General features: G+C 36.2%; 1 protein-coding gene across 2 annotated transcripts in view; it reads right to left on the minus strand.

Moving 5' to 3' along the window:
- LCLAT1 (lysocardiolipin acyltransferase 1) overlaps positions 1–16,763 on the minus strand; it is a 192,765-nt gene that overhangs the window by 84,180 nt on the left and 91,822 nt on the right. For both annotated transcript variants that reach the window (XM_060026879.1, XM_060026878.1), the window contains exons 4-5: positions 7,863–8,009; positions 1,731–1,847 (exon numbers count right to left, since the gene is read on the minus strand). In XM_060026879.1, coding sequence (XP_059882862.1) covers positions 1,731–1,847; positions 7,863–8,009 — 264 coding nt within the window. The remainder of the gene's footprint in view (positions 1–1,730; positions 1,848–7,862; positions 8,010–16,763) is intronic.

The following is a 16,763-nucleotide window of genomic DNA, read 5'->3' on the forward strand; positions in this document are numbered from 1 at the left end:
GTAATACATGTTCCCCAAAGTTATAAATCAGTTTGCTACTAAAATATTTTCCAGATTTCAGAACAGAGAGCTCTGTAGTTATATCCTCATCCACTATAAAATAATCTCTCAACTATCCTGCCTGCAATTAAAAAGATCTTTATTAGCAAAAGATGTGTTCCAACAGCATGTTCCATGATGTCAGAAATACTTTTAAAGTAATCATTAAATACTATAAAATATCAGATTGTTAGAAAATAAAAAACATATTGTTGAATGAGAAGGGAGAGTCTAAATTGAATGCCACAGTAAGTGGTACCATGTTTTGGGGAAGAAAAACAAAAAAAAAACAAAAAGCAGCAGCATCCCTGTTTTAATGTCTTGGTACCCCCCTATCCTATTCCATAGGCATAAAGAACTGTGTTCTCCATGAGCTTCTATGGGTAGATGGACACTCACTATTCATACACAATATGACCATAAAGCCCATGTTTCCATTTCATGTTAGTTATAACCACCGAATTCCAAAAGCAAGCCAAACTAACAGGGACAATATTTTTAGTTTACTATGTGAACTAATAGTAATGTGATTTTGGATTGACTATGCATTTCTTTTATATCATGAGTACTTAGTTGTAAAGATGCTTCGTTTTGGCAGGGTTCACTAAATGAGGTTATACTTTACATCTTAAAGTACATTAAACCCTAAGGGAACAATAGTGATGCCAATTAGGGTAAGAAGTAAGAAATTTATACCTTTTCTTATATAATGTTTCAAGGCCTTTCATGTTAGGCACAAGCAGTTTTATGACAACATAACAATTAGCAAATGAAGGTGATAATTTGTGACAGATGTCACCTTTATACAATATGGTTTGCTAGAAATCAGAGTGGAGAGCAGAAACATGCAAACAAGATTTTTCTTCTGCTAGGTGACTCTGGGCTTTGACTTGTTCTTGTAAAATTAATAACACTTCAGTATGTTTCTGAATAGTTCCTTTTTCGTATATATCCATATGTCTGTTATCCATTTGTATATACATGTGTGTATGAATATATAAGTATTTACATATGCAGCTATAACAAAATGTCCAACTGTTTTTTTTTCATAAAAATATCAAAATGTAAACATTTAAATGGGTGTGATATGGTCAATGCAATCACCTTGGCTCCCGATGCCCTTCAACAGGCACGGCTCTAGAGGACGTGGGGGTGGGAAGGGGGTAGTGTGAGCCACAGAGTAGGAAGCAGAAGAACAAGGTTCCATCCGTGATCTATGAAAATTTATGAACAACCCTGGATGCCACTTCTAGTTAACAACAAAATACAGGTAGCAGTACTTGCCTTCCTACCAACCGGAATCACTTGTTGCAGTGAGTGGAATAATGAATGTAAAAATATTTTTTAAGCTATAAATAACTATATTATAAGTGATAAGATACTTTCAAGACAGTTTTGCTGCTTTGAGAAGCATTTAAAAATGGAATGATAGTCTAACTGTATGTATTATTTTCTGTCTATTCCAAAAAAGGAGAAAAAATGTTTTGTTTCTGACAAAGATTCTTTTATATTTCTAAAGAATACATAATAAAACATTTTAGTGCATGGGGTCAAGTTAGCATAAAAATACAGTGTCTCATTTCTTGAGATAAAGTATGAAAAAGTGCTTTGTAAATTCAACAGAGTTATATGTGAAGTTTAGCAATTTCTTCCACTTATATAAAAAAGTACACTTTGAGATGGGTGCTTACCTTCTCTTAGACGGTCTACTACAAAAGTAAAGCCTGTAGTCCTTGGATGTAAGACGTACTCATATTTCTGAAGTCCATTCTTTTCAGCAAATTCATTACTTCGAGCCGTGCTATTTTCTAAACAAAACAATAGGCCATTAGAAGCCATAAAATAAAGGAAGATAAGTGAGGTAAGGAAATGGTGCAGAATTTCTTTGATAAAAATGGCAGTTAATGTTTCTGTAATTAATATACTGAATCAAATGATAAGATAGAAATACTTTGGTAAATCCCTAACAAAGATCCCAGAGTTACCTACTTAATTGGAATTTCAGAAATTTTATAATAAGGTATTAATAGATGTTTTATAGCAGTTTATAAATTCATATTCAAATCCTTAAAATTCTTTAAGAGATTTCATAAAGTAGTCAATATACAATGAAAACTGAAATACAAATAAAATACTAATAACTAAAATTTTCATAAAATAGTCGTTACATAATAAAAATTGAAATACTAAAATATAAAGATGAAATAAAGTAAAACTAAAATAGTAATAATACATAAGGATCTAGACATCCAGAAGAAATAACTAACAATTTGCCAAATAGATCACCATTTTTTTAACCCAATAATTTAGGGCTTCAGTGCAAAGTGAAGTATCTGCGTTGCTCAGGCACAGAGCACACTGACATTACTAACCAACACCACTCCACGACAGAATGGGCACATGATCAGCACACCATGTACAAACATCTGAACATGGTTTGGCTGAATATAGTTACTGAGTCAAGTATATGTTCCAATTGTTGGCAAAATCTTCTTTTTCCATTCCATGAGGTAACTTTATAAGTTCCAAGAAGAACCAAACCCATTATTCAGCAATTACATTTGGAAAAAGTAAAGTGTTCAGAAATTTGGCCTTAGCTGCTGGGGGAGATCATGAAATACCTTCTGATGACAGCAGACGTTAGAACCTGCAATCCTCAGCGGCATCCTGAAATTTATAGACCATTCCAAGTCACCAGGAAAAAACCTATATGTAAAAATACTACTTTCCGTGGAGTAAATTTAAGACCACAGAATCCTCAAAATCTCAAAAAACTATAGATGGATTCCACGACACTAAAATATTCAAAAAACACTCCTATAAACTGAGTCAAAAAATTAAACAGATCTCCAGCAAGTCAAAAGTAAAAGCTCTAAACAAGAAAAGTAATAAGCTCCTCTCACATTCATTTGAGGGGAATATTCTGGGCATGGGACTACAGAACAGTATTTTATAGACAACTGGCAGGACCTTACATGCGATTGGGAATCCCAGAGACACCACAAAGAAGAGTAGTTAACTACTCTTCAGTTTGCTCTTCCAGTTGGTCACAGACTTGGGGGATCTGAAGACAAAACTGAAAGCTGTTGTAGAATGTGAATACAGGTGGAAGTAGTTCTAAAAGGCACAGGCACAATGTGGGAAGTAAGAAATAATCACAGATCAGAGATGCAGATTTTCCCCTCCATCCCCACGTTATCTACCCATCCCCAGACTATGATTATTAGGACTGACAGACTAGCACCCCACTTTCTCACCACAACCTCCTATCTCGTTAGCCTGCTCCCTGTAACACTCCAATGCCAGCACGCCTACCACTCCAGTGAGACTACTGGCTGCTCGGATGTTCTCAAACCAGCCAGGCATATTCCCACCTCAGAGTCTGTGCAGTGGTTCTTCCCAGAATGCCTTCTACCCAGCCATCTGTATGATTTTCTGCTTTGTTCATTTAGTCTCTCCTTAAATAAGAACTTAAGGGGCCTCCTCAAACCACCTTATATAAAACAGCACCCTATGTCCCCATCTTTTATTACTCTCTCTCCCTCTCTCTCTCCTTATCTTGCTTTTCTGTACAGCATTTATGAATACCAGACATATTTTTATTATTAGTTTTTAATCTGTTTTTCCTCATTAGAAAGTAAGCTTCATGAAAAGTCTCATGAAGAGACTTTTTTGTATATAAATCTCCAGGCACTCATATATCTATTAAATGAATAAGTTTTACATACAAGGGTGTTTAATTGCATGTAATATTATATAATTGTTAAAACCTAGAAAAGCTTTCCTTTCTTAAAATAAAACAGGAAATCATAATATACCAACTGTGATGGTTAATTTTATGTGTCAAACTGACTAGGCCAAAGTACCCAGATATTGGTCAAACATTATTCTAGATGTTTCTGTGAAAGTGTTTTTTGATGAGATTAATATTTAAATCAGTAGACTCTGAGTAAAGCAGACTATCCTGCATAATGTGGGTGGGCCTCATCCAGTCAGTTGAAGGTCTTAAGAGAAAAAGACTAATCTCCTCAAGCAAGAAAGAATTCTGCCAGCAGACTGCCTTTGGACTCAAACTGCAACTCTTCCCTGGAGTCACAGCCTGTTGACATACCCTGTATATTTCTGACTTGCCACCCTCCAGAATCCTTAATTTCCTTAAAATAAATTTGCCACCCCCCACCCATTATCTCTTTTTCTCTCCCTCTCACTCTCTCTCCACACACACACACACACACACACACACACACACACACACACACACACACACACACACGGTTCTGTTTTTCTGGACAACCTTGACTAATGATGTGAGAGAATACAATAGTAAGTACAAAGAAAAGTGTAGTTCTGGTTTTCCAATTTTAAAATTACGTGTATGTGTGCACATATATATGCCTATGGATGTGTGTATGTATACGTGTATGTGTATGTGCGCACATGCACGTGTGACCAAATGACCCAAAAACAATGCAACAAAATTAGAATAGTGCTTCTTTATGGGCAGTGGGATTAGAGTAATATTTGTGCTCCCTTCTATGTTTATAAATTTCCCCAAAATAACATATATTACTTGCATAAGCAAAAAAAAAAGTTATAAACAACAATAATATATGAAAATAGAATATAAAGTTAATTTAAACGTACTAATTTGAAAATGTGCAAACAAGTTGGATTCACAACTTGAAGAGGATTATAAAACATTCTCTTTGGGCTTAAAAACCCAACTGTAAAGTTAACTGTGGTAGCTAAAAACACCTTTGAGTTAACAGATACATTTTCAAACCAAAGGTATTTTGCTAGCCTACTTAAAAAAAAAAATCATATCCCAACTCAAAACTATTTGTAAAATACTGTTTAAAAAATTTTTTTTTAACTTCAAGATCAGTCTATTTATTTCCTCTATCTCGCAAATAGTCTGGCTTTTGCAAGTTGGCCTTAAAATGTAAATACTGTTTTAACTTTAAAAATATTCAACTACATTATGTAATAATAAGTACTCTGGACCCTGAAAATATTCAACTAGATGTTAAGTTCATCACCTAAAAAAGACACTTGAAAATACAGACTGAAAAGTTTTAAATATCTACTTTATAAACTCTGAAGGTCTAATGTATGAACATTTTAATACTAATGTACCAAAGTAACAGCAACCCATGAGCTTTTATCCCATTAGCGTTTAATTACTAAATAACTTCCACAGTTGCCACTCTTTAGTGTACATTTTGGCATTCACAAAATCTATCATTTCAGTAAATGACTTTCTATACTCTAACACAGATGATATTTCAATACTCAAATTTGAGTATTATACATTCTAAGGATTAAAAAATGTAAATATGGCTGTCTGTCCATTGAAATTTCCTAATGATAGTTCAGTTCTGGGAATCAATCAACTTACAACTTACAATATATTTTCAAACTTAAACAATATGCAGCCAATATTATACTCAGTATTACCTTCTGTGACCCAACTACTATTAGAATTTTAACTACAAAAATCAAACATATACAGTAAGTATAATTTAGTACATAATACTAGTATATAAAAATTGCCGTGCTTCATTTAGCTCAGTTCCAATCTGTCATACATTAGTCAAAGATCTCTTCCTTGGTATTAATGGTAAATGTTTCCCAAAATACTTTAATTTCCCTATTAACATATTACAGTTTAGTCACCCATTCACCTACTTAAGTAGTTGTGTAATTTGTATTTTCCATCTTGCACTCTTTTTTGGGGTACTGGGTTCCATAAATTACTATGTCCACAGAGTGAATTAGATTGTTCATTTACTTGTTCTCCTCTCAGGTTCTAAGGGTTGCCTTTCTTGGTAGCTCTTAGCTACCTCGATCTAGTATTGAGGATTTAGAAGACAAGTTCACAGGGATCTCTCCGTACTATCTGTGAGTTTTAGATTTCAGTTCTAACCTGCTTAAGTCTGTCTTCCCTGGTACAGCAGATGTTTATACACTGGGCCCTTCTCAAATTCTGCTGTATTCTTCTTAAAGTAACCAGGGTACTAAAGCTTTTGAATTTTGCTCTTTTGAATTGAAGGATTCTATAAAACTACTTCCTGTTGTAGCTTACTCCCTCCCCCACCAATATTCATCAACCAGTGCAGTTCTTCTCTCCGTCTTAGAAATCCTAGACTGCAATAGAAGGCTTCACCTGCAGAAATGACCTGTGGTTCAAAAAAGATGTGAAGCCCACTGATTTAGTAAGAATGAAAGACTGCATTTTGTTTTTAATCTTTTAAAGAATTCCTTGAGGGCTTCCCTGGTGGCGCAGTGGTTGAGAGTCCGCCTGCCGATGCAGGGGACACGGGTTCGTGCCCCGGTCTGGGAGGATCCCACGTGCCACAGAGCGGCTGGGCCCGTGAGCCATGGCCGCTGAGCCTGCGCGTCCGGAGCCTGTGCTCCGCAACGGGAGAGGCCACAACAGTGAGAGGCCTGCGTACCGCAAAAAAAAAAAAGAATTCCTTGAGATCCACTGGCATTCTTGGCCTGTGTAATTTGGTATCTGGGAAGATAGAGAAGTCCTAGATATATTCTCCTGTGTCGCCTCTACAACTCAACGATGGCTGAATTTTCTTTAGGAAAAGGACAAGGCCTTTCCAGCTTATATTAGAAATAAGGCTTTAAAAATACCAGGAAAGGGGCTTCCCTGGTGGTGCAGTGGTTAAGAATCTGCCTGCCAATGCAGGAGACACGGGTTCGAGCCCTGGTCCAGGAGGATCCCATATACCGCAGAGCAACTAAGCTCATGTGCCACAACTACTGAGGCCTGTGAGCCTGGAGCCTGTGCTCCGCAACAAGAGAAGCCACCACAATAAGCATGTGCACCGCAACGAAGAGTGGCCCACACTCTCCACAACTAGAGAAGGCCTGCGCACACCAACGAAGACCCAACGCAGCCAAAAATAAGTAAAATAAATAAATTATTAAAAAACAGGAAAAAGGCAACATACTAACTTAAATCAACAAGTGAAACTGGTTACTATTAGATCCTTTCCTTTTTTAAAAAAAATTAATTACTTGATTTGTTTTTGGCTGTGTTGGGTCTTTGTTGCTGCGCACAGGCTTTCTCTAGTTGCGGTAAGCGGGGGCTACTCTTCATTGCGGTGCACAGGCTTCTCATTGCAGTGGCTTCTCTTGTTGTGGAGCACAGGCTCTAGGCGTGCAGGCTTCAATAGTTGTGGCACATGGGCTCAGCAGTTGTGGCTCGTGGGCTCTAGAGCGCAGGCTCAGTACTTGTGGCGCCACAGGCTTAGTTGCTCCGCAGCATGTGGGATCTTCCCGGACCAGGGCTCGAACCTGTGTCCCCTGCATTGGCAGGCGGATTCTTAACCACTGTACCACCAGGGAAGCCCAGATCCTTTTCTTATAAGAAAGAAGTTGAAAAAAAAGGGTCTAATGGATAAATACGGATCTTGGAAGAGGACAGTGAATAGATATTTTAAAACTAGGCTTTGTTCTTCTCTCTCAAGATTGTTTTGGCTACTTGAGGTTTTTTGTGGTTATGTACAAACTATATAAAGTAAAAGGCTGATATTTAAAGTATATACCGAGACTTAAAATATAAAGCTCTAAGATGGCAAGTATAAATAATACCTCTTGGAGTTGCCCATCATAAACTCTATGGGCTAGAAACCAGGAGTTCTGGGTTCTGATGTGCTGCTGACTAACTGAGTGACCCCAGGGATGGGCCAATAATCTTGTTGGTATTCAGTTGCTTCATCTGAGGACTGAGAAGTTTAGACTAGATAGCTAATTTTGGAGTTCCTTCATGTTTTAAAATTCTGTGATCCAAACAAAGGGTACCTTACCTGTGAGATCAGTCCCTTCTGGGAATATGAGGAGTTGAAGTGGTTCATGGATATCACAAAAATAATCAATCATGTCTTCAAAATGGCTCTTATCATCCTTCCATTTCCTATGAATGAAGATATAGGCCGCAGCCTGCATGGCCCAACCTAGAATCAATTTAACAAGTATTTATGTATAATTTTAATACCAATATCCACATATTTCTGAATATAGTATTTCAGAGTTTTGGAGTTTTACTATAAATTATTTACTTTCATAATAAGCATCTCATGATATACCTTAAATTCAGCACTGATCTTGGATTAAATAACAGATATACCAGAGAATATTCTTAAAGGAGTCTGTTAAATTCTGGAATTTGCAAAATTCTCAAAAACCTCTTTTCAAGCAAAACCTAGCTATTAAAATACCAAGGAGAAAAACTTCCTTACTATCTATCAGTAACTCACCCAAAGTTAACAATCCTAACTTAAACAGATACTTTAACCAAGTTGCCTACAAGAGATATATGACTATGTGTTATCAGGCTTACAAAGCAGTGAGCACGGGATTGTTCTCAAGCCATGTATACGAGCATTGTCTTTACTATTTCCCTTTCTGTACTACTCGATCTCTAAATCCAATTGCTGTTTTCAATGTAATCTCTTCTTTAGAGTTATTTTAAAAAGAAAATACGCAATGACTACTAAACACATTAATTAGAGCATACGCTGTGATCACATTCCCTTTCTCTAAGGCGAATTCAACCTTGCTACTGAAGAGGCAGCTCTAGACGAGCCAGGTTTTTCCCAGCTGGCATCCCTCCCTGGCCAGAAATGACTAGAACTACTGTGGTAAATATCTGACTTAAGGCGGACAATGAATAGTCTATTCAATAGTCCATGAAGCATGAAACCCTTGGCCCATACACAGTAACTGTCTTGGCCAAATGTTCTCTCTCAGGAATTTTACCTGGGACCATGGAGAAAACAAGCTGGTATATATAAGACAAATGGACGGACAAAAAAAGCAGATAACAGAGACAGTAGCACCTGAGGCAAAGTAAAGGTAGCACACTATAGTGAAGACCTAAACAACTGCTCTTGAGGCACAGAAGCTGATTGTGATCAAGAACAAAAGATAGTCTTCCACAATGGCTGGCCAGTCTTTGGGTTCGCCTCTTGGATATCCCAGAAGAGTCCATCTCCCTTATTGTCATGTGTATCTTTACAATATACTTTTACTAGTTCAGCTAGAGGGGATGAGTGGTAGTTTCTTAAAAACACAACTAAAATAATAGCTATTATCATTTAGTAAATACAGTAGTACCCTAAGAATATATAAAATTATCATTAAATCATGATTTTAAAATCTGTAGGACTTTATTTGAATTAAGTCCAAACTAGAATACTGTATTCTACAAATATAAATAAGCATATTCCCAAATAATCCACACTTTAGTATAAGGTCTTGCCGATAATGTGTCCAGTTGCTGCTCACCCACTGTATTTGTCAGTCATATCCACCTGTACTGGAATTGATCCCGCACCTGCCCCCTCTTACATGTCTCCTCTTTTACCTGAGGACACCTACATCCACAGTGCAGTTTGTAGGCGGTATAACTCTGGAATGAAATTGCCTGGGTTAGAATCATAGTTCCACCATAAACCAGCTGTTCAGCTTTAAGCCTTTGTCCCTTATTGACCCCAAACGTAAAAATAAGCATAATGCTGCAACAGTATTTACCTGATAGGAGTTGTTGTAAGAAATAAATTAAGATTATTTAGCACAAAGTATTCAATAAGTAATAGTTATTGTCATTATGATTAAGAAGTTACAATAATACCAAGGATATTGCATCAAGGAACATAAAAATGTAACCAAAAAAGTTCCCATTCACAATTGCCCAGCCCTACGCTGGTGTTTTGGAAATTATAAACTCTATTTTATTATTTTAAAGCTCATGCTTAAAATTTTTTCACCTTTCTATTTTTACAAACATTTAAACTTAAATAATTCTATCAACTTTGAGTTAATAATCTTCCCCCAAACAAAAAATTATGCTTTCCTCTTGTCCCTCTTCCAAGATTTGTAGAAATCATCCAATAGTTCCTCCAAATTGCTATTATTATTACTACTACTATTCCTTATGCTTCACAGAACGATTTTAATTATTTAGACTTGACTCGGGTTAAGTCTGTTGGCTTCTCTTCTTATCATTGTTTCTTATATCCTATGTCCTTCTGTTAGTCCTCCTTAAGGAACTTGTTTCAAAAAAATGTTTGAGTTTTTGCATTTACGAAATGTTTTTTTTTTGTTGTTGTTCTCAATTTTGGAGGCTAGCTTGGCTTAAAACAGAACTTGAGATTTTAAATCATTTTCCCCTCGGAATTTCAAAGCTGTTTTTCCCACAATCTTCTTATAGAAGTCTGATATCAATCTGATTTCTGCAGATAATTTTTTTCCCCTCTGGAAGCTTTATTTTCTCTTTATCTTTGGTTTTGTGAGACTTCACCAGTATGCAACTTTTTCATTAATTCTGCTCAGCAGTTGGTACACTCTTCCAATATGAGTCTCTTTAACTTTGGGAATATTCCTTCCATTCTTTAAGAAAACACTACTTTTTCTCTTCTTCATTCTCTCAGACTTTCTATTTAGAACTTCTCTTAGATAGATGTTAAAACTTCTGGTTTTGTCCTCTCATACTTTTTATCTCCCTTCATTTGATGCTGTGTTTAAGGAAAATCTTTTAGCTTAGTCATCTAACTCATTAATTTCATCTTTAGCTGTTTCTAGTCTACTAATTTTTATTTCAGCAATCAACTGTTTAATTGTCAAATTTTATGGACAAATAGCAAAAACTATAATAAGCTATGACAAGTACAAAGAGGAGTAATTTTAAAAAAATGTTTATTGAATGGTTACTATGTGCCTAGTACTGTTCTAAGCATTTTTCATTAATTCAATTAGTTATCAAGACAACTTTATGAACTAGGTAAAATTATTATTCCTATCTTATGGATGAAGAAACGAAGGCACACTGAGAACTCAGAGAACTAGTAAGTGGTAAAATCAGGTTTCAAATGCAGGCAGTCTGGCTCCAGAGCTGATGTTTTTAACCACTGTACTAAACAGCCTCTTTGCAATACATACTTGAATCTCTCTAAGGGTATCAGTGAAACACAGTATAAATTCTCCTCAGAGAAATGTCTATTCCTCAGAGAGTTTATTCCTAGACTTTCTTTAAAGCTGTGTATTTTTCTCAAATGTTAATTCTGCATTGTCCTCATATTTGTAAAGGATGTTCTAGACTGAACAATACTGACAGGTTGAGTGTATTTCTCCATTCCAAGTGAGAATATCTGTTGCTCCCTTGGCGGGAGGGAGCAGTAGGAAAACCCATAGGGCTGCGTCATAAAACTTTTCAAATATTATGTATATGTTTCGGAAATCCCAGAAAGGGAAGTAAAAAGACTAAATCAGCCAGCCTCTTGGACCTCTCCTCTGAAGATGTGATGATTCTTCCCCTTTGTGCTTTGCCTTTTCATGTTCCATTTATACATTATACATCACTAATGCTTTTGAATCTCTTTTACTCCCTTTAGCTTAAATGTTTTCTCCTTCTCATAAAAACCACAGGAAGACCTCGTGAGTCTTTTTCTTCTCATTTCATCGCCATCAGTACACATGTTATTCACGTTTAAAGCAATATCCAGATTTTTCTTAACATTCTTGAGGTCCTCATACAGTTTTATGACATTTATTTCATAAGTCTATGGGCTGATAAATGACAGTGCAACTGATCCTGTCATTTGAAATTAGTCTATATAACTTGCCTGTTTTATACTTTTTCCATTGGAGGACTTTCTGTCTATCACCTGAATTTCTCAGACAAGTACTGAGAGCCTGGCAGGTTTATAAAAATAGATTCTGTGGATGCTGGCATGGCTCTGTTATCACCATCTACTTTCAAAAATCCCATTTACATTACCAGCACTGCATTCTCAAAGCAGAAAGGAGTAATCTCTAAGCATACTCTATTGTCCAGAGGTATTCCATAATTTTAGAACCTGGTTTTCCTTGGCTTAAATTTTCTTTTATCAAATTTTAGAGTTGGCTAGGAAAAAGGAAAACCCAACCAATTTACTTGAGTGTATTTTTAACATGCATTCTTTCTCCATAAAAAGTAAGCCCTTTTCAGCATTTTCTTTTTCCTTTTTTGTTTTTTTTAAATTTAATTTTATTTAATTTTTATACAGCAGGTTCTTATTAGTTATCCATTTTATACATATTAGTGTATATATGTCAATCCCAGTCTCCCAATTCATCCCACCATCACCCCACCACCACTTTCCCCCCTTGGTGTCCACACATTTGTTCTCTACATCTGTGTCTCTATTTCTGCCTTGCAAACCGATTCATCTGTACCATTCTTCTAGATTCCACATATATGTGCTAATACACAACATACGTTTTTCTCTTTCTGACCTTACTCCACTCTGTATGACAGTCTCTAGGTCCATCCACGTCTCTACAAATGACCCAATTTCATTCCTTTTTATGGCTGAGTAATATTCCATTGTATATATGTGCCACATCTTCTTTATCTATTCATCCTTTTTTCATTTTAGTGTAGATGAATATACAGTTAACCCCTGGTCAACATGGGGGTTAGCGGTGCTACCCCCAAGCACAGCCTAAAATCCACTTATAACTTTACAGTCATCCCCTCCATATCCATGGTTATGCATCCACGAATCAACCAACCACAAATTGTATGGTACTGTAGTACGTATTTATTGAAAAAAAACCCACAGGTAAATGGACCCATGCAGTTCAAACCTGTGTTCAAGGGTCAACTGTAGTTAAGAGAATCATAAAAATATCTATACTACTCACCTATTGTACTAAAAACTGAACTTCAAAAATAGATTAATTCATCATTGTTGTCCAGGTACTTATTAATTCATTACGGTATTTACTTTGGGACTATGAATGCAATACCAGAAACAAAAAGCAATGTGCAAGAGAGAAAACAAACTGTTCTCTTCAACATATTTTCAATCCTGAATAGAGGGTGTGGATACAACCAAGGGAATGTTACCCACAGGCCTCTATTAAATGAAAATGAGTGATAATATAAACAGATGCAAATTTTATATAAACTCGTATCACAACAATCATAAGCAAATACTATGTTTGCTGACTGTGTGGTTGTGCATAACAATGGTTATACAAATGAATCCAGAACAAGTACTATTTCTCAGAATTTCAACCTATGTCAGCATTTAGCAAAATGCTACACCAAGTTAGGGAAGCTCTGTCTTCTTTGAACTCACATTTGAAATTAGGTAATGCTCTCTATATCCCTCGTCTAAGATGATGAACTTACATGAGGCTCTGGCTTTTAAAAACATTGAGAGGAGGCAGATAATCAATTCTATGACTTTTTCCTGTAATAATCCTTTTAGAACATGCCTGTATCATTAGGTTTCAAATGTGCTTGTGCTGAAAATACAAGACAGAAATCAAAGTATAAAATATGAGCAGACAATTAAATAATATCCTAAAGGAAACTCAATTCCAAATATAATTTCAAATTTGAAAAACCACAAAATGGATAAAACCACCCTTACTGCAAATTTCACTAGACTCCACAAAGAGATGATTATATCTACCTGCAGAGAGTAGAAAGTCTTGCTTGACACTGAAGAAATACCTATTTATTGATGGCTTTTGGTTGGCAAGATGCAATTTCTTGGTTATGATTACAGTTTCGGGGTTTTACCCTATGGTGGAACCAAAAACCTGTTTTTCATACTATGTGAGATTTACCATTTAATCAGTATTACAGATGAAGTGCCATCTGAGATATCTGTTCCTGTTGCACAACTGATTCCTAAGCTACATATATTACTAGCTCTATACACTGAGAGAGGCAGTAGCCACCAGCATGTGGTTGGCAGAATAATGCCCCCACAAAAGATATCCACATCCTAATTCCCAGAAGTGTGAATACATTACATGGCAAAGAAGAATTACGGTTGCTAATCTGCTGAATTTAAAATAGGGAGATTATCCTGGATTAGCCTGGGGGGGGCCAGTGTAATCATAAAGGTCCTTAAAGGTGGAAGATGGAGGCAGGGAAAGATTCAGTGTCAGAGTGAGGCTATGTGAGGAGGACTCAGCTGGTTCTTGCTGGCCTTAAAGATGGAGGAAAGGAGGCAGGAGCCAAAGAATGTGGGTGACCAATAGAAACTGGAAATGTCAAGGAAACAGACTCTCCACAGGAGCCTAACAGGAAGGATTTGGTCCTGCAAATGCCTTGATTTTAGCCCAATGAGCCCCACATCAGACTTCTGACCTCCAGAACTGTGAGATGATAAATATGTGTGGTTTAAGGTGACTCCATTCATGGTACAAGCAGTAATAGAAAACTATACAGAGCACAGTCAGTGCCCAGATCGTAGTTTCTAACACCTTGCTTTAATCAAAGGAACTAGGGTTCCTTAGGAAAATGCTGAGCCTAGGGCTGGGGCAGGGAAAAATACAAGAATCTTGTACCACCAGAAAATAAGAAAATGATTAAAAGAAAAAAAGAAATATGGGGACCCAAAAGGACGTAAGAGCCAACCTGCAAAAACTCCCAATGGCCAAAGCTGGAACAACTTCAGCAACAAAATAAATAACAATAGTACTGGATTATAACCCAAAGAATAAAATAAATATTGATAAGTTCATATTGGCATAATTAAATGACTGAGAAGGGACAAACCTTCACAGAATTGCAAATAAAATATGTAGATGCTCCCCACTCCAAGGAGGTGAAGCTTAATTCCCCCTGCCCACACCAGCCCTACCGAATAAAATACAGAGAGAGAGGAGAAAACATTAACTTTGTGGTGCAGAACCCTGGCAGACACCACCTTAACCAAATGATTACAATTAACATCACTCATGATAAGCCAGGTTGATATCATGAACCCTCCTGATGAGATGAGAAAGTCACTTCATATCCGTGGGGCTTTTTCCCAAAACCCAAAACTAATCATGAGAAAATGTCATGAAAAGCAAATGCAAAACAAACTCAAAATGAGGGACATTCTACAAAATATCCGACCAGTTCTCTTCAAAAGCACTAAAATAAAGACAGACTGCCACACAATGGAGGAAGACTACAGAGACATGGTGACTTTAAAAAAAAAAAAAAGAGATCCTCAATTGGATCCCAGAACAGAAAAAGGACATTAGTGGAAACACTGGTGAAATCTAAATAAAGTCTGTAGTTCAGTTAATAGTATTGTACCCATGTTAATCTTTTGTTTTGACAAATGTTCCACAGCTGTGTAAGAGGTTAACATCAGGGGAAGATGGGTGAAAATCGGAAAATTTTCTGTACTGTCTTTGCAAATATTCAATACATCTAAAATTATTCCATATAAAAAGGTATTTAAGAACATCTAATGTTAATGCAAACTACTGTTTAATTTAAAAATACATGAATAACAGCTATTTTGCATTCTAAAATCAAAGACCTAGGTGTTCTTACTTGGGATTCACTTACTATGCCGTTTATTTGATTGTAATAGTTGAAGATTATCAGTAACCACATTTCTAAGATATAGTTGGGACATTATTTTTATTGTGGAAGGACATGTTAAATCTTGGCTACATGATATGTCCCTGCCTGGTATTCATTACACAATGACTCTCAGAAATATCTGACTTCAAGCATAAGGAAAATAATTCCCATAAGATTTAAGGACAAGAATAAACAAGGGAAAAAAGGCCACACTGGGTTTCGTAAACTCCCTTAACAATGACATATATAATAAATACAACAGCTAATTCAATTTTTCCCCAGTATTACAATGCTGCCTTTCTCTTTAAAAATATCATTACAATTTATAGGTACTTATTTAGCCACAAGTGAAAGGAAAACTGAAGGCGCTAGAATCAAGTTATCTCTTGAAATTAAGGTTGAAAAACAAACTATAAAGTACATTGGGTCCATCTCTCCTATTTTTTTTACTATTATTGTAAAACACCCTTTTCAAAGTTGGCTCAAATTGATCATTTTAAGACTGACTTTATTTGTGCTTCTCTACTAAATGCAAAGTGGACAGAAAACCCTAAAGCTCCCCCCAAATTCTTTTACTTCTTTCTCCTAAAATTGCCCTGTTATAAAAACATGGATTTTAGGTAGTTTTTAGAATCTACTTATTAATTTAGGCAAAGAAATTCTTCAATTTTCAGTACAAATGAGGGTACTGAAAGGCCTAGAGTCAAAATATGCTTCCCAGCTCACATCTGGAATGCCTCGCAGCCTGCAGCAGTGCAGCTGACTGAGGTATTAGAGATGGTGCACATCAACAGGATATCCAATTTAGGTAAACAACCGCAGTATAACTCCAGTAAGTAACTGACTGAATAACCTTAAAGCCCAGAACCATGTCTCCCAACCAAAGAATCTGTCAACTTCCACACAGCTCAGAACTTGAGCTTTGTTAACAACTCAGCTAACACAGTCAAAACAAAAGCTTCGTTTAAGTTACTTAGATCTCAGTACAATCATAAAAAATTACTTAGTTCTCAATGTAGTTCTAGAAAGAAGTATAATCCTGGTATACTGCCTGGCACATGACTTAACTAAAATAAACCTTTGTTCCCAATGGGTTTCCCTCCCTCCCTGGCAAAAAGAAAAAAAAAAAAAAAGCATCAAACTCATCTCAGCCAAGCAACCCTGGCAACTGAAACTACAAAATCAACAAGGACAAAAACTTATTTTTCAACTAGCAGTAGTAGCTAAGATGAAAACGATCTGTATGTATCTGAAAATACACAGAGTTGTATGTGACATCTAGCCATAGAACTAAAACATTTTAATATACTGTCTACTATATTTCTTCTGACAGTTTTCA

Source organism: Delphinus delphis, chromosome 12, assembly GCF_949987515.2.
Source record: "Delphinus delphis chromosome 12, mDelDel1.2, whole genome shotgun sequence".
Taxonomy (NCBI): domain Eukaryota; kingdom Metazoa; phylum Chordata; class Mammalia; order Artiodactyla; family Delphinidae; genus Delphinus; species Delphinus delphis.